General features: G+C 38.0%; 1 protein-coding gene and 1 long non-coding RNA gene across 3 annotated transcripts in view; one reads left to right on the top strand and one right to left on the bottom strand.

Moving 5' to 3' along the window:
• Window positions 1–15,453, top strand: part of ADAM12 (ADAM metallopeptidase domain 12) — a 185,307-nt gene extending 169,854 nt beyond the window's left edge. The window contains exons 18-23 of the mRNA XM_052799756.1: window positions 1,065–1,173; window positions 4,984–5,119; window positions 5,755–5,863; window positions 6,315–6,497; window positions 12,675–12,802; window positions 14,071–15,453. Coding sequence (XP_052655716.1) covers window positions 1,065–1,173; window positions 4,984–5,119; window positions 5,755–5,863; window positions 6,315–6,497; window positions 12,675–12,802; window positions 14,071–14,131 — 726 coding nt within the window. The 3' untranslated portion in view covers window positions 14,132–15,453. The remainder of the gene's footprint in view (window positions 1–1,064; window positions 1,174–4,983; window positions 5,120–5,754; window positions 5,864–6,314; window positions 6,498–12,674; window positions 12,803–14,070) is intronic.
• On the bottom strand, window positions 194–23,106 carry LOC128147299 (uncharacterized). Of its 2 annotated transcripts, none has more exons than XR_008236992.1 (5): window positions 22,993–23,106; window positions 10,638–10,722; window positions 4,872–5,054; window positions 1,315–1,462; window positions 194–690 (listed from the first exon to the last, which is right to left on the bottom strand). It is a non-coding gene; the product is annotated as an uncharacterized LOC128147299 (long non-coding RNA). The 2 variants fall into 2 exon arrangements; XR_008236991.1 differs by lacking the exon at window positions 194–690 and adding an exon at window positions 912–1,066.
• Window positions 23,107–24,073: the final 967 nt, after the last annotated feature.

Below are 24,073 nucleotides of genomic sequence, written 5' to 3'. Positions count from 1 at the left end.
CCATGGCGGTGGTAGATGAGTGATGATCGGTGTTAGCACAGAATTTAGGACCATATTTATAACTAGCCCTAAGCCCAAAAACTTTATTTAAAAATCAATTTGTACATTCACATGAGACTGTGCCATCTCTGTCCTGTGCAACAGAATTTTTTGGCCTGTTCAGTTCATGTATTCTGTCGATACAGCACGGAGCTTTACCCTCTGTATTAGACATGTAGCCACTGCTTGGGTGGTAGCAAAAGGGAATAAAAAGCAGCCTTTTTTTTAATGGGTGTTTGGGACTGAGAGACCTCCCGAAGAAAGAGCCACGAGTCTACCGGCTCCTTCTGCTCTGCGCAGCGGGAACAGGCTGGTGTTAACGATGGGCTCCAGTTCTTTGGATCTCTCTTGTTCTGCAGGGAGCATTTGGTAAATCAGGTCTTGCTAGTTGTTCCTTAACTCAGATTAAAACCACCAGAACACTGAGGGCTGGATCTTTATAGACAGTGCAGGTGTGATATCAAAGGGAGGGTTTCCTCAGCCCTGATTCCAGTTTCGCGTGTTCTTCCAGCAACTGGTTCATCTTAGAGCTGGCGGACCTGAGCAGTGGAAAAATCAGTATGCAGCCTAGTGCAAGCCCTTGCTGGATAGGAGTGTTCAAGTGGGCTGACAAAGTTTTACAGCCTTAAGAGCGTAGAGAGACTCTTGTTCCTCTGAAGGCAGAAGGAACAGAAGTTAGAAAGCAGATAATGTTGCTGCTGGAGGCAAAGAGAGAATAAGACTTAAGAGGTGTGTGATTATCCTTATATTATTGAAGTTGTCAGCTGGTGCAAGTCAAACGATTACCTGCCAAATAAATAATGCTTTTTTTAGGATCCCTGTTACTCCGTGGTGTCTTGCACTCAGAGTCGCTCTATGCCATCTTAGTTGTGCCAATAGGCAGATACCCATACATCTCTTTCCTTCTGTAAGTTTTATTTCCTTCAGATGTGTCACTATCTGATCAGGAGGCCTTATCAGCCAGTGCTGCTCTCAGATGTATAGGGTAATCCTTTTCATGTTAAGCCATTTGTCTTGTTTTGCAGGTCTGCAACAATAAAAAGAACTGTCACTGCGAGGCTGACTGGGCCCCCCCCTACTGTGACAAGCCAGGGTTTGGTGGCAGCATGGACAGTGGACCAATTAGGCAAGCAGGTTAGTAGTAATTCATGCTTTACCTGTTGTTTCCATGATAAAGAGTGGGAATACAAGTCTCGTCCTGTAAGCAATGAGCTGGCAAGCTTGGGAAATAAGTCAGTAAATCAAATGGCTTAATCCAAACGCGTTGGCACCAACCTGAAAATTTAGTGAAGTAAAACCAACGCAGGCTGAGTGCATCAATTTTCTTGCATAACTGAAGGCACAGTGGTCCTGGCGGGTTCTTTTCTTTGCCTTTCTTTGCCTGCCTTTATTTTCAAGATACATGGTCAAGTTTAGCAGCTCACTGCAATAAGTAGGAAATGGTATTGATTTAAGCCGAGGATGAGGAGCTAACTCCCACACTTGAGCAAATCCTGTTGCCATGGTAGATAAACGTTGCAGTACTCTTGGATTCACCTTGAGATACGCCAAGCTCCAGTGTTCTCCACTGAGTGCACCAGCATAGAAATACCTTATTGTACACACAACCCGCTTCTATAGTTATGTGCCTAATGAAGAGTGGATATTGCAATGATTATAAATGCAAAATTATTGCATAATCAAAAATCAAAAATGTATTTTATATGGTTCTTCTAAGGAGGATCTTTTTGTATTGTGGAAAATAGCAGATTTCTGACCCTATCAGATTAAAACTACATTTTATAGTTAGCTTCCACACATTTACCAGAAGTTGCTCTCTCATATGACGGTAGTAGGAGACGTGCATTTTCTAGAATTTGTATTTCAATTTCTCCTTGTTCAGTCTGCAGAACATTGGCTATAGTATCTTACTTCACCTTTGGCCAACCTCAGAAGGAATTATTTCTACACATTGTGAATTTTATAGGATTTGATAATCATCACATGCCAATTTTTCTCCAGAGTACTGTAACTTTAGTGACTTCCATAGAGATGTTTCTGATTTATGTCTGAGTACTTGACAGGACAAGCAGTCTATTCACATATACATATATACATATATAAACTAAAACTTGCTGGAAAATTATCTGCATGTTTTCATATGAATAATACTATTCAAAACCAAAATGTATTCTCTACATGCCAGATCCTGCAGTGAATTGTAATACTGGATTTATGACATCACGGTCATTTCCATGACAAAGCTTCACATTGTGATTTCACTGTTGAACAATCTTTTTTTAAAATACCTACCAGTTGGTAAGATAGCAAAGAAACCGTGCTCAGGCACTGAACAAGTGTGATTACTTGTGTGTTAAATGTTTTCTTTTAAGATTTGCTCTAAAGCATTATAGTCCTTTTTCAGCTTACCTGAAAGCTAAGTATCTGGGGAGCTACAAAATATATTATAGTACAGTGCTGCATAGACAATGCTAACTGGAGAAGACAAATATAGGATATCTTTGATAATTCTTGCATTTTGCGTTTTGGAAGCCAACACTTCAATTTAACAGAAAATTGTTTTAACGATAGTTAAATATAGTGTGGTAGTTTCACCATTTTTCTCAAAAAAATGGTGCTACATTCAATAATACTGGGAACAAACAAATATGGAAATTGCTAGAGAGCCTAATTTTCTATCGCTAACACCTGGATTTAGATATGAACACTTGATGGGGTGGTTTGGATTAAGATCTGAGTAGTTTGCACATTTCTAAATCAAATTACAGAAGAATTAGCTCAATAAAATACTTTCATCTTAGTCAAGCAAGGCACGTGGTCTCATTAGCATTTAGTAACTGATTTTACCCCTCCCAACCCCTTCTGCCCCCCCCAGCCTCCTCGCTGGTGGGGTGGGGTGAGGAGCAGAAAAGCCCTTGGCTCTGGGTAAGCACTGCTCAGCAGTAATGAAAACATCCCTGAATTATCCACACTGTTTTCAGTACAAATCCAAAACCTAGCCCCATACCCACTACTATGAAGAAAATTAACTTTATCCCAGCCATAACCAGCAAACTGACTTAGAGCAAACGTGTTTGACACTCTATATTTTTCTTACAAAGAAGCCTTAAATATTTAATTGTTAGGTAGAGAAGTTAATTAATTTAAATTGTGTAATCTTAGATTATTGATTTTTATTAGTCTTTTGGAGATGGTGAGGGATTTATTATTCTGCAGTGCTATAAGGTAAAAAGCATAGCACTTCATGCCCCATGAAACCCCATGTGTAGTTTGTTCAGTCAGTGTTGCTGACTGTGTTCACCAGCATCAGAGTGAGCTTAGGCCAGCAGATGAGAGCCAGCTGGCTGAAAATCAATCAGGATAAGGCTGAGACAGCGATGATAGGTTACCCGAGCAAAGATTAAAGATGTTTCTCCTACTGTGGGAGTATGCATTTTTTAGGTCAGCAGTTCTGATGAATCACAACATCCTCTCTTCCAGGCAATGATCATATCACATATCCATAATGATCAGAGCTGCTGCTTACCTCTTCCTAAAAATCATAGAATCGTATGTAGAATCATAGAATCATTTAGGTTGGAAAAGACTTTTAAGATCATCGAGTCCAACCGTCAACCCAACACTCCCATGCCCACTAAACCATGTCCTGAAGTGCCACGTCTACGTGTTTTTTGAACACCTCCAGGGATGGTGACTCCACCGCTTCCCCGGGCAGCCTGTTCCAATGCCTGACAACCCTTTTGGTGAAGACATTTTTTCCTAATATCCAATCTAAACTTCCTGGGGCGCAACTTGAGGCCATTTCCTCTCATCCTATCACTTCTTACTTGGGAGAAGAGATGGAGACCCACCTCGCTACAACCTCCTTTCAGGTAGTTGTAGAGAGCGATCAGGTCTCCCCTCAGCCTCCTTTTCTCCAGGCTGAACAACCCCAGCCGCTCCTCACAGGACTTGTGCTCCAGACCCTTCACCACCTTCGTTGCCCTTCTCTGGACACGCTCCAGCCCCTCCATGTCTTTCCTGCAGTGAGGGGCCCAAAACTGAACACAGCACTCGAGGTGCGGCCTCACCAGTGCCCAGGACAGGGGGACCATCACCTCCCTGCTCCTGCTGGCCACACTGTTTCTGATACAGGCCATCAGGCTTTCTTTCAGCTGCAAGTCATCTCGTCAGGGTTCATCTCACTATTGTGCCTCACTTAGGTCCCAGGAAGGTACTTAAAGCAGCTTAAAGCACTCTGAAAACTGGAACAAGTACAGAAGGCTGCAGCCCCTCGCTAAGAAGCGCATCCCTCTGAGAGCACACAACACCGTTGCTGAAGGCTTTCCTTCGGCTCCTCGCTTGCCTCCAGATTCGACTTGACAGCCATGTGGGCTGGACCACAGTAGCCCAAATTTCAGACTGTTTGCCCGGTGTTAAAGCACAATGAAACCCTTAAAATCTGGTTATAAAGGAGCTAGGGTTACTGCTTATGTTTGAGGGACAGAATATTTAAAAGTTTGCACTTTACCAAACCATGATCTAGGCCTTTCCGTCCCTTTTCTCTCCCTCTCAGCCTCTGTCTCCGTCCCACCCTGGCAGCTCAGGAAAAGGTGTGGATGAGGCCAACAGCCCATACACCTTATGACCCCATTTGCAGATGACAACCTAAGCAGGACCTGGCCATAGACGCAGAGAGAGTACATGGAGATGTTCATGTTTGGACCAGAATAGAATAGACCAATTTTTTCCCCAATGTTAAAGAAATAACTTCAAAACAGGCCTAAATTCAAGCATCAGGCTAGAAGAAATAAGAGGTTATTAGTCTTTAATTCATAGTTTATTCACTTCACCTGCATTGCAGTTAGAAACCCAGGCCAGGCAGCAATGTCCTCCTCCATATACACAACACATTCCAGTAAAGATAGTTCTTGATAGAAGTTAACTCAATGTGTTTTGTTGCAGATAATAAGAGTTTAACCATAGGAGTGTTGATAACCATTCTGTGCCTTATCTTTGCTGGATCAATCATGTATCTGAAAAGGAAGACGTTCATGAGATGGTTGTTTACAAGTAAAAAGACAACAATAGAGAAGCTAAGGTATGATCATTTCCCCTAATTCTATTCTAATAGATATTAGTAGAAAGTAGCTGTAAACATGGCAGCTCTCATCTTGTCATTCATCACAGAACAGTGTGAATATGTTAGAAAGAGCCAGCCTTAACAAAAATATTCACCAAGTATTAACAGCGGGGTTTTTCCTGGTTTAGTTTAACTTTATTGATTGTCAGTAAATAATGTAGGTTTGGGGTTGACTATATACCTCTTTTGTGATAAAAAATTAAGAAGTAAAGGAAGTATTGCCTTTTTTTTTTCATTTGCTTGAAATAGTTTCATTACATTGCATGGCCTTTTATCTAAACTCAGTCGAGTGAGCTGAAACTTTCATATTTGTGGTCATTACTGTTTAAATGCTAGATTCATTAGAATAGTCTCTTGGGTGTTACAAAGCTGCATTTCCACAGATTGCAGAAGCTAATTTAACAGACTACTGGTTTCCAAAAAATCAATATTTATTTTTATTCTTGCAGGAGCACTAGACAATTTTTACTTTCCTTGTTTACTATAAAAAGTCAGAAAGTCCTTGCAAAAATCTCATTCTGAAAAGAGGCTACTGTTAAAAAAATGTTATAAAGCAGAATGTTGTTTTCAATAAATATATGTTTGTATTGCAGGTCTGTGAGTCCAGCAAGACCTTCCAGTTCATCTGAGCCTAATCACGTTCATACCAGGTCTCTCAGTAAAAATCTCATCATGAAGCCACATAATACAAACATACAAAAAGTGAGTCCTTAAATAGTTTAAAAAAAGAGAAGAAAAACCCCCACATATTATATAATTTGGATCTCATTTAAGCAGTTTTTTAGAACACAGTTATTACATGAGCTTAATATCATGTAGAACTAACAATATGTAAAATGGGAGAAGATGTAGGCTTCAAAATACATTTATGGCTTCCAAATTCTAGACAGGTGGAGATGTCAAGTGCAGAAAAGAAATAGTTTAGTCTCCAGGATAGAGCCAGCCGGCTTGCTTACACCAGAACACTATTATCTGAATGGTGAAGGATTAGTGCTTGAGTAGGATTCCAGAAGCTGTTAATTGCTTCTCTGGTTGCAGAGGTAGTTAAAAGCAGAGTAGAAGAGAAAAGTAAGCGAATAACATAGATTTTAAAGTAGCAACACTTATGTCAACTCTTGAAGTTTATAACTTTTGGTTGGGGTTGTTTTTGTAGAGAGATGGTCCAAGAAGACCTCTGCCTTATCAGATCATCGACATTAGTAACCCTGTGAAGACACACGATTTGCCACAACTAAAAACACCGCAGCGAGTCCTACCACCCCTTCCCCAACTGCCATGTCACCAAGCTGTGCCTGAAAGACCCTTGCCAGCCAACCCTACGCTGAGGTTTGCCCAGGTAACCATTGATTTGCTTTAAGCTTCTCTTCTATTTAATATTTAGTGTGTGAGTATAGGCATGTGGTGAAGAAGAATGAAAGTTTTCTCATCTCTCATATTGGCCTTTTTTCACAGTATTTCCTTTATACTTTGTACAAGTTTAGAAATGTGGTGTAGATGTATTGGTTTATGCCAACTGAGGCTGTGATCCTAAAATTTAGGATCCAGAACTCTCTCTTCACTACTGAAAAGACACAACAGTATAAACAAGCTCCATATTACAGGCAAACACGGGCTTATCTTGCCAGCTGCCCAACCGGAGGGAAACTGTACGGTTTGTTAGCAAGGTGCCAAATCCAGTGATGTAGTTTAGGAAGTCAAGTTGTAGATGTCTTGTGCAAGAGCAAAAGGTATATTAACTTGATGTGCTTCTGTTCTGCCAAGGGTTGTGTGAATTGCATATTTTTTTTCCAGAGCACAGATCTGAAAAGCAGACTTGTAATTACCCACACTATTTCATGTAGGTGTACCTTTCATTGCAATGTTTAAATAGAGCTAGTAACCCGTGTTTTTGTAATAAGATGCATCTCAAGACGGTATTCAGAGTAGATGAAGTTGTCTGTGCAGTTGTCTGCATTAGATTGTCCATTTTCTTGCTTTTCTGGTCACTGGCTTCTCCCTTTTGGTTGCATTTGTAGTGTGACTGTGTCTAAGCAAAGGAATCAGGCACCCAGCTATTTCTGTTTTGTAGACATTATGATATTCTGGATATAGTACAAGATTAAAATGAAGTGAATGTCATTATTACCAAGCTAGCTTAAATGACTATCTGTCCTGGTTTCAGCTGTGATAGAGTTAATTTTCTTTCTAGTAGCTGGTACAGTGTTATGTCTGAGATTCAGTATGAGAAGAATGTTGATAACACACTGATGTTTTCAGTTGTTGCTAAGTAGTCTTTAGACTAAGGCAAGGGTTTTTCAGCTTCTCATGCCCAGCCAGCAAGAAGGCTGGAGGGGCACAAGAAGTTGGGAAGGGACACAGCCAGGACAGCTGACCCAAACTGGGCTAAATGAATATTCCATACCATGTGATGTCATGCCCAGTATATAAACTGGAGGAGCTGGGCTGGGGCAGGAGGGGGCAGATCACTGCTTGGGAACTAACTGGGCATCAGTCGGCGAGCAATTGCATTGTGCATCACTTGTTTTGTATATTCCAATTCTTTTATTATTATTGTCATTTTATTATTGTTGTTATCATCATTATTATTTTCTTCCTTTCCGTTCTACTAAACCGTTCTTATCTCAACCCACGAGTTTTACCTTTTTCCTTCCGATTCTCTCCCCCATCCCACTGGGGTGGGGGGGGAAGTGAGCGAGCAGCTGTGTGGTGCTTAGTTACTGGCTGGGGTTAAATCACGACAGTATCACATTGCTTTGGATGCAGTTACTGCAAATCCGTACTCAAGCAGCTGTGTCTTGAGTGCCTGTGCCTATCTGAGCTGGGATGGCCAAGGACAGAGCACCTTCTTCCTGCAGCAACCTTGTGAGCTCCTCCGAGACACTTTCCCAATGATTTATAGGAGGATATGGCTATCAGAAACAGTTGCTGAAGTGCAGTGCTTTGAAAAGTGGTTGTAAAAATAACACAGAAACGAGAAGGGATGAGACAATGTTGAGCTGCCCCGTCAGTGTGCTTACGCATTATGACAGCGGATAAAATGTATCTAGTTTTAATTTTGTCTGTCTGAACATTGAATTGCTCAGGTTAGACCAACTTTTATAAGTGTGGCCAGTTTATTAATTGCTTTCAAAGTATTTAAGCTTTTTCTTCTTCCATTTTCCATCTTGCTGGTCATTTATTTTCCTTTTCAGGGGAATAGAAAATACTGATTCTTTCAAAAATCAATTTTATAGGAAATCTGAAGTAGTATTGGTTTGTGTTGCTTTTGTCTTTAGCTCCAATGGTTTTGTTGTTTATTTTCTTGCATTCCTTAAAACATTCTGCATATTTCACAGTGGTCAAAGTTAAGATTTTAAGTGCAAGTGCTTTTCTGTTTCTTAATCAAATGACTCCATTAAAAAAAAAAAAGAAGAAAAGAAATTTCTTCTATTTCTTCTTATCTAGCAACTTACAAGCTTACGCTGTCTCCCACTAGCAGAAGACAGATGGGGAAAAGACTTTCCAAGAAAAAGTAACCATTTCTCATTCTGATAGTGCACCTGTACCTGCCCCAACCTGTCATCGCACATCAAAGCAGCCCAATGCAGCACTACAATTCATGTTCCTAAGTGCGCTCCCCTTCAAATCCCACATGAAGTGCAAGGTAGAATACCAGATCTCTAGTACTATCATTACCAAAGACTGACAGATCTGAAACTGCCAAAAAGCTTTTCCGTTTGGCAGCTCAAATTAATTGTGATGGTTACTCCATCAAGCAAAATATTGCTGTTTTCAATTTTCAGTTGCTGCACGAAACAGGACAAACAGGGGATCAACTCAAGGCAACCCAGTGAATAAGGAAGAGTGGCTTCTTTCAAAATTATGTCCATAACATCAATTCAAGGTTGTCAGAAACAGCTACTTTTTATACCCTAAGGACACAGAAAACACTGTATGGGAAGAAAATCTTTTCTTCCAAAGTTAACGATTTTACTCCCTCAAAGCTTGGCAGAAGTAAATTAACTTGAGAATAGTTTTGGTCTAGTTTATATAGATACTACCTAATATCTTGCTTCAGCACTCTCTTGGAACTGCATCCATCAGGTCATCAAGAGGAAGCACTTTAAAAATCATTGCTACATTCATAATATCATCCAGATGCTCAGTACTGCAGTATAGTGCTGAAGAAGAGTATCTGAAACCATTCACTGTTTCTGTGGCTTCACAGCTGCCTCCTTCTGCTTCTCCCTTCTGAGAGGTATATTTAAGCACGAGCTACTTTCCTGCTGCCTCTGGGCTTCGAGCAGTGGATAGCTAAGGCACAACATACTAAATAGACTTTAAGACAACTCTTTTCCCCTCTAGTGGCTGTTGAGACAGCAATGAACAGATTATTAATTTGCTATAAAATTTCCTTTCAAATGTAAGTAAAATAGTAAAAAAACCCACGCAACAAAACCAACAAAAAACCAAACAAAAAAACGCCCTTGGCAAATGAACCATTGACAAGTTTAATATTTACCAATCTTGACTGATAAACAGCTTTTTCTTCTTTCAGATGCTCTTGCAAGGCAAACATACTTTATTTACAGGCCAGATTCACAGTCAATATAAATCAGTGCACCACCACCGAAATCAAGGAAACGGTGCAGGTTTATACTAACCATGGCTTCAGTCTACGCGTTCTGATTTGATCACTTCTGCTTCATTTTGTTCCTGTTAGCATTCAGTTGCTGCCTCTGATACTGTCATCATCTTATTACCAAAATATATCTCATCTTTTACAGGTCATCCTTATTACAGGAAATATAGCTTTGTATTTTCACTATTCCCCTAGTAAAACTGAGCTGGGCTCACTGTCTGCTCATTCTGCTACAGTTATTCCTCTGAATTCCTCTCCTATGACACCTCAGTCTGGCTTTAGACACAGAGGGCTAACACAAATTAAGTTCCCATCTACATAGATTGAGGAAGACCATCCTGTAATCAGTTTTGGGGATGTGATTTATTTCTTCAAATATTTTTTCTTCTCCTTCTAAGGATGTACGTTTTCCTGGTGGCATTTTCCAGTGCTGGCATCTCCTTTCTATGAAGTGCTCCTCCCTTTTGCTTCATCTCAGCCATTACACATTCTCCATCCCCATTTTTATCTGAATTCCCTTCCCCCCTTTTTTTTCCTCCTTCTTTTACCCTTTCTTAGGCATCAAAGATTATCTTAATGCTGAGCTATGAGAAGATGCTCATTCCATAGCTGAAGAGCTGTTCTAGATCACCACATCTGGATTAGCCATTTCAGCCAGCTTCCCTTGCAAAAAGAGGGGAAAGAAAGGCAACTGATAGGGTCCCATCAGTACTTAGCTGCTCTGAGCTTCTCAGAAAGTCAATTTTTCCCTACTCTGCGGTGTTGCAGGTGGTGATTAGACATAGGGGCACAGCTAATTAACACAAACAAATAAACAAGGGCAGTTGTCCTCTCTTTTTGTTCATTCATCCTTACCAGATCTTCAGCTCTTGAGACCTTTGTTTCTCTAGACTGCTGAGCCTGGATCCATTCCTCTTCCCAATGATGGTACCTAAGCATTCTGCCAATTGAAGAGTAAATACAAATCATGCAATAACAATTAGGGGCTGATCAAGCAAACAGCTAAATACTCATGTGATCAGACTAATTCATGTGATTAATCATGTAAAAGTACTTGAGGGAAAAGGCCACTTCCATGAAGGCAGTCAAGGGAATAAAGGCTTTATGGTGTTCAAAGATGCATTCATTGTTTGCTGTCTTCATAATGCTGGCATTTGTTACAACTTCTTTTTTTTAAATGCTGTCACACTTGAGGCGATGATGCATATACTCCCTCATGGAATAAACATTATGACTTTCAACAAAATTATTACAGAAGCAACTTAAATTTCTATTTTACTGTAGGGATAATTAAGTTATTTTAAAAGTATCAGTTTCTGCTGTGATCTAACTTGTTCCAAACTGGTATATTTCACTTCAAAACACACAAACACAGCAAGATTTCATTGTGCAAGAAATTTAGTGCACAAAGTAAACTTTGGTTAAGAAATCCTGATGGTAAGATTTTTTCTCTTAACAGTTTTAAGGTTCTAGTTCTGTATCATGGGAAATGATCATGTTTTGAAGAACTTCCTTTGCTAGTGTTTAATTAAACTCTGAGACTTTCAACAGGATAGCCCTGAGGTAAAGCTACATAGAGTATTTAAAAACATGCTGTTTATTTCATCATTTTCCAGGCCTATTTCAAGAATATTTGCAATTATTTTTACCCCCAAAGACAGAGCTCACAGACAAACTTCTTATAGTGAGATAAGTTTATCTTGGTTTATAGAGGAAGTTCTTCTGGATGACAGTTGAGACTAATTTTTATACTGGATATGAGATTTGGCTATAACAATAAGTTAAAATAAGAATTTTTTTTTCCTGTTGCTATTTGTGATTCACTCAAGAACTAGTACATGTTATGCCAAGAGTGAAAAAGAAGAGGGACGTTATATACAGCTTTAAACTGTAGTTTGTTGTAAATTTGAAATGACTATATATAAGGTTTACTTAGCTCCCATATTTTCTTCTTTATCAAAATGCCTACTGATAGTCAACCTCCATTTCCTTCTTGAAAGAGCAAACATTTGCCATGAAAAGTAAGAAAACAAAGGGATGCTCAAAATGAATAATGAAAAGTTGTATTTTATTCATGTGCAATTCATGCCTATGATTGCTTGTTTTGATTACATCTTTCAGGGGATCTGTAACTAGATTATTCTTGTAAGCTCTTCTTGTTTCTTTTTAGTCAACTTTACTAATGATAGTTATGGCAAACTAATAATAAAGAGTAAAATTACTTAGAAAAAGCACAACTATGCAGTTCAAATAGTAGAAGGACCCGAAGTGAGTTTTTGGATGTATTGGAGAGTTTTGTGCCCTGAGCAAGTCGCTTAATCTATCCCAGTTCTTCATAATGAAGACCACAAATAGACATGTTACCATGTTTGCAGTGTTTCAAGGACCACACAGAAGAGACATTAGCTCATGCCTGACAGCAGATGACTTCTGTTCTTTATTAATGAAACATTTAATTCCACAGAATGAAAGCACAGCAGCATCTCAAAAAAATTCCACAGATGCTACCAATTCAAACTGGACTTGAGCAGTTTGTTTTTGTGGTCATCTGAATTTGCATTTTAAAGTCATTTCTAGTATTTCCAGCTTTCTATATAACTGCTTTTACATGTTATGTATTCAGTCTATGTTGTTTTCATTTACCACCAATTAATCATTAACTCTAGTATAGATGCACCCAGTATTTCTAGAGTAAAGAAACAAAATCATTAAAATACAGTATTAAACCTTTTTTTTTAAATATAAGTGCCTGTTTCTTAAAAATAAGTTATGGCTTACTCACTTAAATATATCTGGTGACAACTACTCCGAACTTATCTTCAGTTTGTCTCAGTTGTTGCTACGTTAAGTACGTTATGCCAATGACTAATATGACTTTATGTTTCATAATAGGAAAGCCACAAACCAAACCCTCCTCGGAAGCCTCTGCCAGCAGACCCTCTGACCAAAGCACGCTACAACAGTGCCTGCACAGCAGTGCCTGGACACACGAAAGCTCTCCCTCCCGTTACTCCCGTAAGGTTAGTTCGGATCAAAATGGCCTGATATATAGTACTTCCTTCAATGACAGGTCTAAAATGTCTTTGAGCAGATCCGCTGTGCTCTGAGTAACTCTGTTCTGCTGTAACTATTGCTCAGAGCTACGCGATAACCATTTTCTATTTGCTTATAGAAAAGCACCCAGTATCAGACTGATTCTCACTGGGAGTATACCAGCACAATTGCACTGATTTCCACAGAATTAGGAGAATTTATACTGCATATGAAGGTTTGACTGCAAGCACCTGACTGTATATTTACAAAACCTGCCCACTAAATACAATTCCTTGCAAAAGAAAGGAGTTAATAAGGACCAATTTCAAGAGAAACAAAGCTCTCGCATAAAAAAATTTCCTACTCGGACCACCTACAGAATTAGGCTGAGAACTGAATGCTGTTAAGATCAACCACCAATAAAAGGAATTTTCCGTTCGCACATTTCACAATGGAACATCAATTTATATCATCTGAAAATAATATCCAAAACATTCAGAAAGCACACAAATTGTACACGTCAAAAAAAAAAAAAAAAAAAAAAGGACATTGAAGAAAAATTATCTGGAAGTGAAATAACTATGCCTAATGTTAATGGACATAGTCAATGGTATTTTCTTACCTAATATTCTTCACTTTCCTATGAATAAAAAGTGAGCTCCAAGGAAGATAAAAGTAGTATTTTAAGCTACAAGAACTCTACTAGTGAGGCACTTAATTGCTCAGAAAATTAAAAATAGATTCAAGTTAGTTTCCTAATACTTCTAGCAAAAAGACTGCAAGAGTGAACTTTGTTTAAGCTCCTGACTGTCCATTCTAGTAAGATATTCTGAAAGTAATAATATTTCCAGCTGACTAGTACAACTTTTTGAAACCAACTGCTATTCCACAGCATTAAGTAGCATTTCTGAACAGGTGCAAAATTGATGAGCACCCAAAGAAATAAAGAATTTAAAGAACAACACCTGAAACATTGAGCTAGCTTATCCCACTGGCCAGGCAGCAATCAAAACATGAACTGGAAAAAAAAAAAAGGAGTCTGCTGGTACCGTTTATGCTTCTTGATGAGATTTGTGTATATAGTAACGTCTGATCTCCTCCCAGTGTGAGAGTCCGATGTTATGTGTCTGACATTAACCTGGGTAACTCTAAGAGGTTTTACCATTCATCTTCATGCCTCAATCATGATGCTGGCAGTGAGAACTAACAAAAGTTTAAATAACAATTTGCTATTTCTTTTCTTTCTTTCCAACAGACCTGCTCCTAAGCATCCACCACAGGTATCCAGGTCCAGCAACACTGCTGATATGAAATGACCAGAAAATCTGACACCTTTATTTTAAAAAGTGAAGACAGAAGTTTGCACTATCTTTAAACTCCAGCTGGAGTTCATTTTTATGACAATACTTAAGATTTTTAATGTTTAAAACAGCATTATTTTTAAGAATTCTGAGCTACTGCCTTTGGTGCTGTGCTGTGCTATGGTGCTCTGTATACTTGCTCAGGTACTTGTAAATTATTAATTTATGTTGAATATTTATTACAGTGCAGTGCACTGTAGTAGATATTTTTACCATAGCTGAGTTTTCCTAAAAAGGAAGCCTTTTTTGTAATATTTCATTGAACTTGAATAATTCTGCTCTATTGGTCCTATGTAGAGTTTTTAGTTTTGATCTGTTCTTAAGGAGTGCTGATACTCATGGATAAATCAAATGTATAAACAACTCAATCTCAAAGGTTCATAACAAACTTACTTATGAATAAAGATGTCAGGGTAAAAAAAAAAAAAATCTCTTCTGGAACATGGTGAAATGCCTGATATCTGCACACAGATGCGTAACATATATATTTAACCAAAGGATCACTCAGTGTTAGCAGGTGTACTGTAATTTCAGTTTTCACGTTACTGTTTGAAATCGTTGAGAAATCTGTGCTGAAAGAGGATGTGTTCACTTCGGACAAGTTCTCTTACTGAAGAAGTACTGTATATCATAAAACTGTATTTTTTTAACCTCATTTTCCTCAAACAGAATATGGTTAGTACATATTAATGCAGATATCAGGCCTCCCAGTGTCATTACCTTTTTGATGCTTTGGTAATTAAATTCAGCTATACTGTGTAAGGTAGTCCCATCTCACTATGTTGCATAGCTGTCTTGTTTAGACTGACAATACATTACACGCAGGGGGTGGGGGGAAGCCAAGCATTACAAAGAATTACATTTTAAGAATCAACTATTATACTTATTTCTTTTGCCTCATTGCTCTGCTTATCAACTGTAGTTTGCATATTTACTACTGTTTTGTATTTAACTTCTAAAATATTGTTCTGGATTTCTTAATTTTCAAATCAAAATGCATATTTTAATACATAGACTTTGGTTATCCTAAGACACGGGAAAAAATTCATCTCTTTCTTTTTACTATGTGGTAGCATTACATCTGATCTCTTCTGTACCTTCTCAGAAGCACTGCTGAATACAGTTGTTTCACCTATGCTGTAATAAAAACAATTTTCAAATATCAGTTGAAATAGAGAGAGAAGGAACTATTACCTTATATAGGTTAGTTTCCTCATTGCTTGTAGTTTTTGTTTCTTTAAGCAAAAATAAAAGCATTGATAGAAACTTGGATCGCATTTCAGTAAGTGTAATTGTATTTAATTTTCCCAGTTATTCCACATTGTAGCAACATAGCACTCATGTTTATTGATAAGCTGAATAAACCGAAATAAACCATAGTTTAGTTTGTTGCTGAATAGCAAAGTAAAGGCTTCACAAAAGCATTTCAATTCTTAAAGCAACTCTAATAGCAGCAACAGTGCTTTATGTATGGGGAATCACTACAACAGTAGGATGCCAACTGACTTATCCTAGGCTCAGCAATGCAGTTGAAAGCAAAATGATGCTTTTTATGTATTTCACATACTTTGTATTTAAAACATTAATTTCTTCCTGTCAACAGTAGCTTTAAACCTAAAATGATGGGAGGGGGCACATTTCACTTTGAAGCAGACACATGACCTCAGTTTGCTTGTTTGAATACTCCCATTTTTAGAATGGCAAGTCATCATGCTGTATCAAAATGTTTCTGATAACAGCTGAGTATCATAAGATGAAACTGTAAGTAGTAAAAGAATGACTAAATGACTAAAAAGTTGGTATTATCTGCATCAGAATTTAATGGCACCAGCTTAGGTAAGACTTAGCATGTGTATAAACTTACAGCTTTAAAGTAACTTTTAGGTTTAAAATAAACGTGACACACCTACGCAGTCTTACAAGTATAGAAATACCCATACAGGGTACCCAATCCTACCCCCGTAATTGCAAGCAGCCAACCCACCAACACTGAGTCCAGGACTGTCCACGGACCATCTGTTCTGGGATGCGAGCACACCAAAGCTAGAAAGCTTTTTGGGCGATGCTGAGAACCTGCTGAACATACAGGTGAGTGCCTCTTCACCCCTACAGAAACAACACACACAAGTGTTCCCGTATGGAGGAAGACAGCAGAAGAATGATAATAAGGACACTGCTGGGTGTCCCCAGTCCCAGCACAGTGGAGTTTTTAGATTAAAATGCCTGGATGGTCTTTCTTACAAACTGGCTTGTACCCTTCAAAGAGCCCCATACCTGGTTGTTAGCGTATTCCTGAGCTGACAGTACAAGCATCCGTTGATACGCTGCCCGGTATCACATCTGCTGTTGCTAGAGGAAGGCAAAGTCCAACCATTCATCATGGATGAGGTGTGAGAGGACATCCTTGGCTTCTGCAGCTGAGCAGTAGAAGCCCAGAGGCAATGGGGCATCGCTAATGTAACACCTTTTACTGCCTTTAACAGTTCAGAGAGAGAGAGCGCGCACACAAGCTGGGAAAAAAATATGTTTAAATAAGCTGTGCACTAAGAAGTAGATTACTAAGCAGAAAAGTATATGTCAAATTTATTAACTATTAACACTTTTCTAAAACAAGATGCTGAAGCGTGTGTATCCAGTGATGTGGAATGTAGTCTTACAGTTAAGAGTGTATGATTACCTGTACATATTATCTAATGGAGTTACTATCTTATGTCAGACATGGCTAAAGCTAGAGTTTTCTAGCTGTTTGGAAAAAAATCATAATTCCCTATCTGAAACATGGGCAAGCAAACCCGAATATCCTGTAAAAATTCCATTACTTGAAACCAATACGAGGTAGTTGCTGGCACACTACAAGCTGATTTTTTTTCATAGCAAAACAGACAAGTAGGTGCAATATATATAAGAGTCATATAATCTGGAATCCTTCCAATTAGCAGATATGCAAATATATTTATACATATTCAGATGAAAAATACTACAGGCAGAAAACGATCTGTAATTTGGGGGGGGGGGGGGTGGCGCAGACCAAACAAGCAATTAAATACGTCTTTTGTTTTGGTGCAATTTTTTTTCCCCAGGATGTGAGTAGTAGCTGGCTGTGTGATGTTTTCATACCAAATTAGTGTCTTTATGATTAGACATGCAGATGTCATGTAAAATTCCATTGTGAAAACCAGATGAATGGTTTTACATTCTTAGGGACAGTGTAAGCAAACAAATTACCATGGGATACACCAGGATGTGAAATTTAGCACTTGCTACCCTGTGGTAGCTGCTCAGTCTATGGACCTGTCGTATCTGGTTTCAAAGAAGTGCTGTCAGCACAGGTTTTAAGTCCTGTCATAATATATTCATCTATCTCTATGCTCAGCAAACTTTAACTTTTAAATCCCCTTTAAAAAATAAGGTACATCATCCTTAAAATCCTCAGGGTTTTACAGTGTTCAATTTATCTTCATGGGAGAAAGCTTCTAAAGAGACTATGCTGATGTCTGCCCTTCCTTTCTCTCTTCTTCTTCTCCCATACACATATTTCAGCCTCCTACCTACTCAACATCAGACACTGGTATAGACAAGTCCCCGTTCCAGAGACAAGGCGAGAACACAGTGTGCTCTCCCAAAAGCACTGCATGACAATGCTGCTATTATACTAATCAATAGAACAGTAAGTACAAAACACCATCAAAGAAAACGAATAAATATGCAGTAAACAAAAAGAAAATTGCATATTTACCTTCTTGCTCCCCATCAAATCTCTTGGGTTTAGCATTCCTAGATTTTTTTTAAAAGCTATCAATTATCAGAGTAGCAAGATTTTTTTTTAATTTCATGGAATAATTTGAGAGCCTTTTCAAAAGCTCAGAAAAGAAATAGATACATAGCTTTTTTCTTCATTTCAATTCTGATTTCTTCTGATCATTTGAGTATACAATATTAATCCTCTTATTAACTTCCAATCAAATAATAGTATTTTTTAATTTAACTGTAAATTACCATGTAACAGTAAACAAATTCATTCTTTATCTCACAAGCATTCTCCAAAACACAGTTTTCTAAACTCAGGAATGCTAGAATTCATTCTGCACACAGACCATCCTTCCAGATAACTACACCACACATTATCAAAAATTTAACGATGCCCCATACATTACAGGCAGCTTCCCTTTTCACATAATACTTTTAAGAGACAAGCATTAAAAGCCTAGAGCATATTGAGATAAAGTTTTGAACTCTTGGAATTCAGAACTCAGAAATCAAATACCCAACATCATCTTCAGGAGAAAGAGTTGTTTCTTTTCTATTACCCTCTTTCCCCCCCCCCCCCTTTTTTTTTTGAAGAAGTATACAGGTATTGTCTGTCTGTACAAATGAACAATAAATTCTTAACGCTTTACTAGGAGTCTAATTTTTACATATCTAAATTTATATCCTTCAACATACCTATGAATACACAACTTTCTGGCATATAGCATCGGCACAAGAATAATTTTATATATTTTTAAATATAACATTACAAAGTGTTTCCTATGATTGTAAACAAACTAAGAGAAGGAATAGAAACTTTTTAAAAACCCTTTAAGGCAGGCTATCTAAAAATACAAAGCATATTTTTTATTTGAGAAGGTGCTATTGGTAAAAAAAAATAATTTAGGACTGGTGAGTAATTAACTGCTTAATATATCATCACAGACTGTTTGTGGCATGAACGCAGATAGACCAGCATACCATTTTTACAAACCATTCATTTACAATCCTTCAGTTAAACTTCAGTTTTCTAAACTTTTCACACTCTATGCCAGTGGGTTTTTACCAGTGCAGCAGGTTTTAACTTACATGTGCATTTCTAGTGGAATCTTCCACTTGAAAGTGCTTCAAGCAAACACAATCTGGTAATTCGACAGCTGAATTATCTGCTCATTCTTAAGTACTCTCTCGCAATAAATATACTCTTCATTATATTTGGTGTTTTGCCTATGTAATTACCCAAATGGTTATGAAAATGCCAGAGTTTCCTCACCATAAAATACAACATGCTAAGAGAAAAGAGCATCTTTCTCCATGCACAGTCTCATGTATTAAAAAAAAAAAACCCAACTATGCAATAAATTGCCTTTTTCTTGTACCTTTCGTTGGCATGTCACTGATGTTAATATGCGTAGATATTCCTAGGATATTTTCCTTCTGTTAAACAGAATTGGAAAAGGAGAGATTTGCTAAATAAAAGAACTTCAGTTAAACCAAGAAAAGCATGCCATTTAGGAAAAAAACCATTAGCTGCATTGGCTAGCCTGCAAACTGAAGCCATAGAAAGAGCATGTTGTAGAGACCCAGAATATAAAGCGACTACCATTAAGGAGAAAGCCTCACACAGCAGCCTTTGTTCGAGTGATTAGAGAGCAGAAATTTAGAACTGCAGAAGTAGTTTACCTGCTTCTCCATGGGCCAGAATTAGCTTTGGGCAAGTACACTAGACAGGTCACTTTTCAGGATTTTAAGTATATGGCATTGAATGGCCTTGCATTAGCTGCGTTTCAGCTGTGTGTGAGCACGCCAGCAATTTTAAAAAGCTTCCAACTCTCTGCCCTGCAGGTTTTGGCAAATTTGCAAGAGCGGGGGAATCATTACCTGCAGACCCTTTCCACTGTAGAAAATGTAAGCAATGTGTACATACTACTACTTTTATTTTATGTAATTTATGTGTGAATGACCCTGTGGGGAAAAAATAAATACCTGATTATGCTATATATAAGATTATGCTTTATTTGGAAGAAAGGACTGTATTTTTTTAAAAAAAGCAACTTAATTTTGCATTTTTCGGTGCTTGACTTTGCAATCTTGATGTTACTTGATATAAAGAGATCCTAAGACCACTTTTTACCTCCAAACCCATAAATCATACCTTATGGCATGCCTGACTCTACCTGACCACCCTTTTCCGTAAGAAGCAGCAGCAACAGATGGGCTTCCAGCAGCAGCAGCGGGTGGAAGACAAAGCATGTATTTGATTATCAGCGTCACAGATGTTTGCTGCCAGCAAACGGACCACAGAATCCTGCATCTTGGCTCCATCGCAGCCAGGCGGACTTTTCCGATTCCCTCCTGGTCGATCTCCGTGACCCAGACCCAGCCTCTCTGCGTGCCATTCCCGGTTCCCGGGCAGCAGGTTTCTCATCTCACTCACATCCTCCTGACTCGTTTCCTCCCATTTCGTCCTCCAGTCAAATCGCACCCCTTTCTCCATGTCCAGGTTTCTCTGAAAACTTCCTAAACTGCTATAGTTTGAAGTCTGCATCACATAAAGAAGAACTAACAACAAACTGGGCTCCATAATTTGCTGTGGCTTCTTTGGAAAGTTTTAGTCATTGTTTTTACAATGCTGAGTTAACAGTTTTCCTTGCAGATACTATCCCAAAGTAGAAGGAATGCTAGAAATATTTTCTGATTTAAAAATGACCTAAAAAAAAAGGAATAGATGAAAGTGTATCCTAGAAATATGGTCCTTTTTCTAAAGCCATCTATACGTAAGAAGCAGATAGTAAAGTAATATCACAGGGAGATACTAGTATATTCCCCAGCCAAGTAAAATGTTTCTGCAACAATTTTAGAAGCTTTCTTCTCGTAAAGTGTTCAAGTAATTTCTGCAATTATTTTTTTAATTGTATTTTAATTTCGACTTTCAATTTTAAATACCATTTTTCTATGAATGTATTTGTTGTTCCAGCAACTTGTCCACATCATGGCTTAAAACAATGATGCGTTGAGGACTGGTAGAATAAGCCGTATAATTAGAATAAAAAGCAGAATAAAATAAGAAGTAAAGAGAAAGCCGCATTGCATTTTTCATTATCGTGAAAGGTAACAAATACAGATTAGAATTTATCAAAAAATGAAAGTTACTTCTTCTTGGAGCAAACTTTGTATTTTGACATACAGTTACCCCTGTAAGTTTGTACAAGCTATTCCTTGGGTGCCGGGTAGCGTGGCCATTTCAAAGCAAAGCAAGTACCTGACAGCACTAGAACATTTCATTTTACAAACTGGAAAGAATTACAGTGCATTTAAAAAAAATATTTGAAATGTTAGTCTGTGCATATTTTATGCTACAACCACCAAATACCAGCTATGGTTAAGATGAGTTAATGTATAATTTCTACACCCTGTTCTCAAAGTTTACAGTGTCCTATTACTTTCTAAATAGTCCTCCCACTGTGAAAATTTAATGCAATTTGTATTAAACTACAAATATTCCTCACCACTCTATAGGAATTAACCACCATTTCTCTTTCTCTGCAATCGATATGGCCTCTTACTAAAAATGTGTTGATATAAAAATACCATTTCCTTTAAGGTTTCAGAGCAGGCTACATGCAATAATACCCTACATACAATAATGCAGTAATTTAAAGTAAATTAAGGCATAATTTAATACCAGGCTAGCTAAGTCAAATGCAAAAAATAAAGGTTTTACATCTTTAAAGGGAAGAGTATCTTTTTCTGAGTAGAATTGAACATTTTTACCTTCCCATCAGTGTCACTGTCACACAGGTCTGAAAAGACCTCAGGTCACTTATATCAGATTATTTTACTATTGAAGTTGTAAATTACTTTTTAATTCTGAAACCCAAAAGCTAAAGTATATTTTTTTACAAAGAGACATCAGGTTAGTTGTAGCCTAATACACTTTTCTGAAAGAATTATTAGATGCCCTAGCATCTTGAATCTTCACTTCTAGAGCTGAAGCTAAATTTGCCGCACAAGCATTTTGCTCATAATTTGAAGTAAAGAAGCATCTCCTTGGAAAATTTAAAGATGAGTATTAACAAGGTTGGGTAAGAAATGCTAATTTTTTGTTTACTAAAGGGACAGCCATGAAAGTAAAAAAGGTCTTGAAGAAGAGAGGGAAGCAGTAGAGAAGAAAAAAATAATTCAGCTTTTAATTTCCAGCAGCTTAAAGACAGTTTGCAATATCCTCAGGGGAATGCCAAAAAGTATATCTGTTTATTTGAATTTCTTGCTTTACATCTAACTCTGCAGGCAAGAGGGTTTTGGTTTTGTTATAAGAAAACAGTGACTGTAAATCCCACAGATACACTTAAATACAGAAGAACATGCTGAAGAGGAGGCTGAGCTCCACAATTTAACGAGTGCCAAGGACCCAGAAAACTGAATACTAGAGGTGAAACAGGCAAGTTACAGCATTTCACTGAGGTCCATTATTAATAGTTTCACTTTTTTGGTGGAAAAAAACCAAAGTTATCTGAGTGACCCATCTGTGAGCTGGAAGACAGGGAAATAGCAGTTTTTCTCTTTTTTTTTTTTCTTCTTGTCTGCTAACAAATTGACCAAGCTCCAAACAAACAAAATCATTAAAAATGGAGAAGGAAATACATTTAAAAAAATACACCCAGAGCCAGAAAAATCAATATAGAGAAATTATTCATATCTGCCTGTGAAACCTTCCAGTCTTCCAGGAGTCCTTTATAATACCGAAAAGCAAAAACAATAGCATATTCCTTTTAACAACCAAAAAAAAAAGAGAGGCAAAGCTATGTTTACTTTAGCTATCTCATTTTTAACAGCAGTTTCTCCTCCACTTTCCAGCAGCAACAGAACAAGTTCTCTCTTATTATGTGGTACTGACACCTGTAAGTTTGACGAAGAGCACTTCAGAAGAGTTGCATTACATTACTTGGCACGTGCCAACATGCGTTCGTACCACGCAGCCCCAGGCATGACTACAGACTTGAAGGAGAGCCATAATAATCAGTACTTTGCAGAATCATCAACATGAGAAATAAGATCCTAAAAAATACCTGAGAAAACAATCTCAACAGCTAGCTGTTGCAGCTGCAGGTCTGGGGACTTTCTCCTGGAGCCTGAGGAGCACATACTGAAACAATAACCCTAAATCCTGTTTGAAAGGTCTAATCTACAACCTATACCAACCTAATCCAGGGTGCTGGTGGCTGGCATTAAAGTACGGACTAAGGTTTTAACAAAGCATAAAGTACCAAAGCACTTTAATACCCTCTGTTGTTACTTACAGCCCACACAAGGATGAAACGCAGGGTCATTACATTGGTACAGAAACCATTAATTTGATTTTGGCAGTAAGTAAAGCCTAGTAACTTGGAAACTGCATCAAACAGATGGTCTGGAAGAATTTTTAGGTAATGCCCAAATAGTCTGCATGAGACCTACATATTTATATAAAAGCATAGGTCAGGAACAGCTGCAAAAATTAATCAAACTCCTTCTTTATCACTAGCATAATTTTGAAGTGCATTAAGAAAGTATGAAAAATGTATGCATTCAATGAATACATACAGTTCTTACATTTTTAGGGAAAAGAATTGTATTTTGGATAAATTTTGGACTATTCCTTCCTTTCCAATTATTTTCAACCTGCTACCTTAAATTATTAACCTAAATTAAAGACAAATAACAGCTCCAAAGACAGAAAATCCTCTGGATTTACTAGCACAGAGATTACATAAAATTCCAATATTCTCAAGCATTCAGTAAGACATAACAAACTACGGGACAGCAGCTTTAATGTGATTCGTGTTTTTAACCTTCTGAATCTTGCATTTCCACTTTCAAGCATGGGTATCCTTACCCATCGCCAGAGGGAGTGCACATACTGCAACCCGCAGGTAGGCGCGGAGATAGATCCCTCTGTCTCAGCAATACCCACAGAGCACATATGTGCACTTTAGCAGCCCTGCAATAAGCACATTCACACTCGCATTTTGCTATTCAGTTCTCTTCAAGAAAGTGTGCAATCTCAGCCCTTCCACATCCAGCACACTCGTTCTTCACATATTCCCTCTTTATCATTTTTGGATCTTTCTCTGTCATTCATTCCTTCTTTTATTGTATCCCCTTTGTGCT

This window comes from Harpia harpyja, chromosome 10, assembly GCF_026419915.1.
Source record: "Harpia harpyja isolate bHarHar1 chromosome 10, bHarHar1 primary haplotype, whole genome shotgun sequence".
Classification (NCBI taxonomy): Eukaryota; Metazoa; Chordata; class Aves; order Accipitriformes; family Accipitridae; genus Harpia; species Harpia harpyja.
Note: the sequence above shows the minus strand (reverse complement) of the source record. Positions and strands in the feature narration are given on the sequence as shown.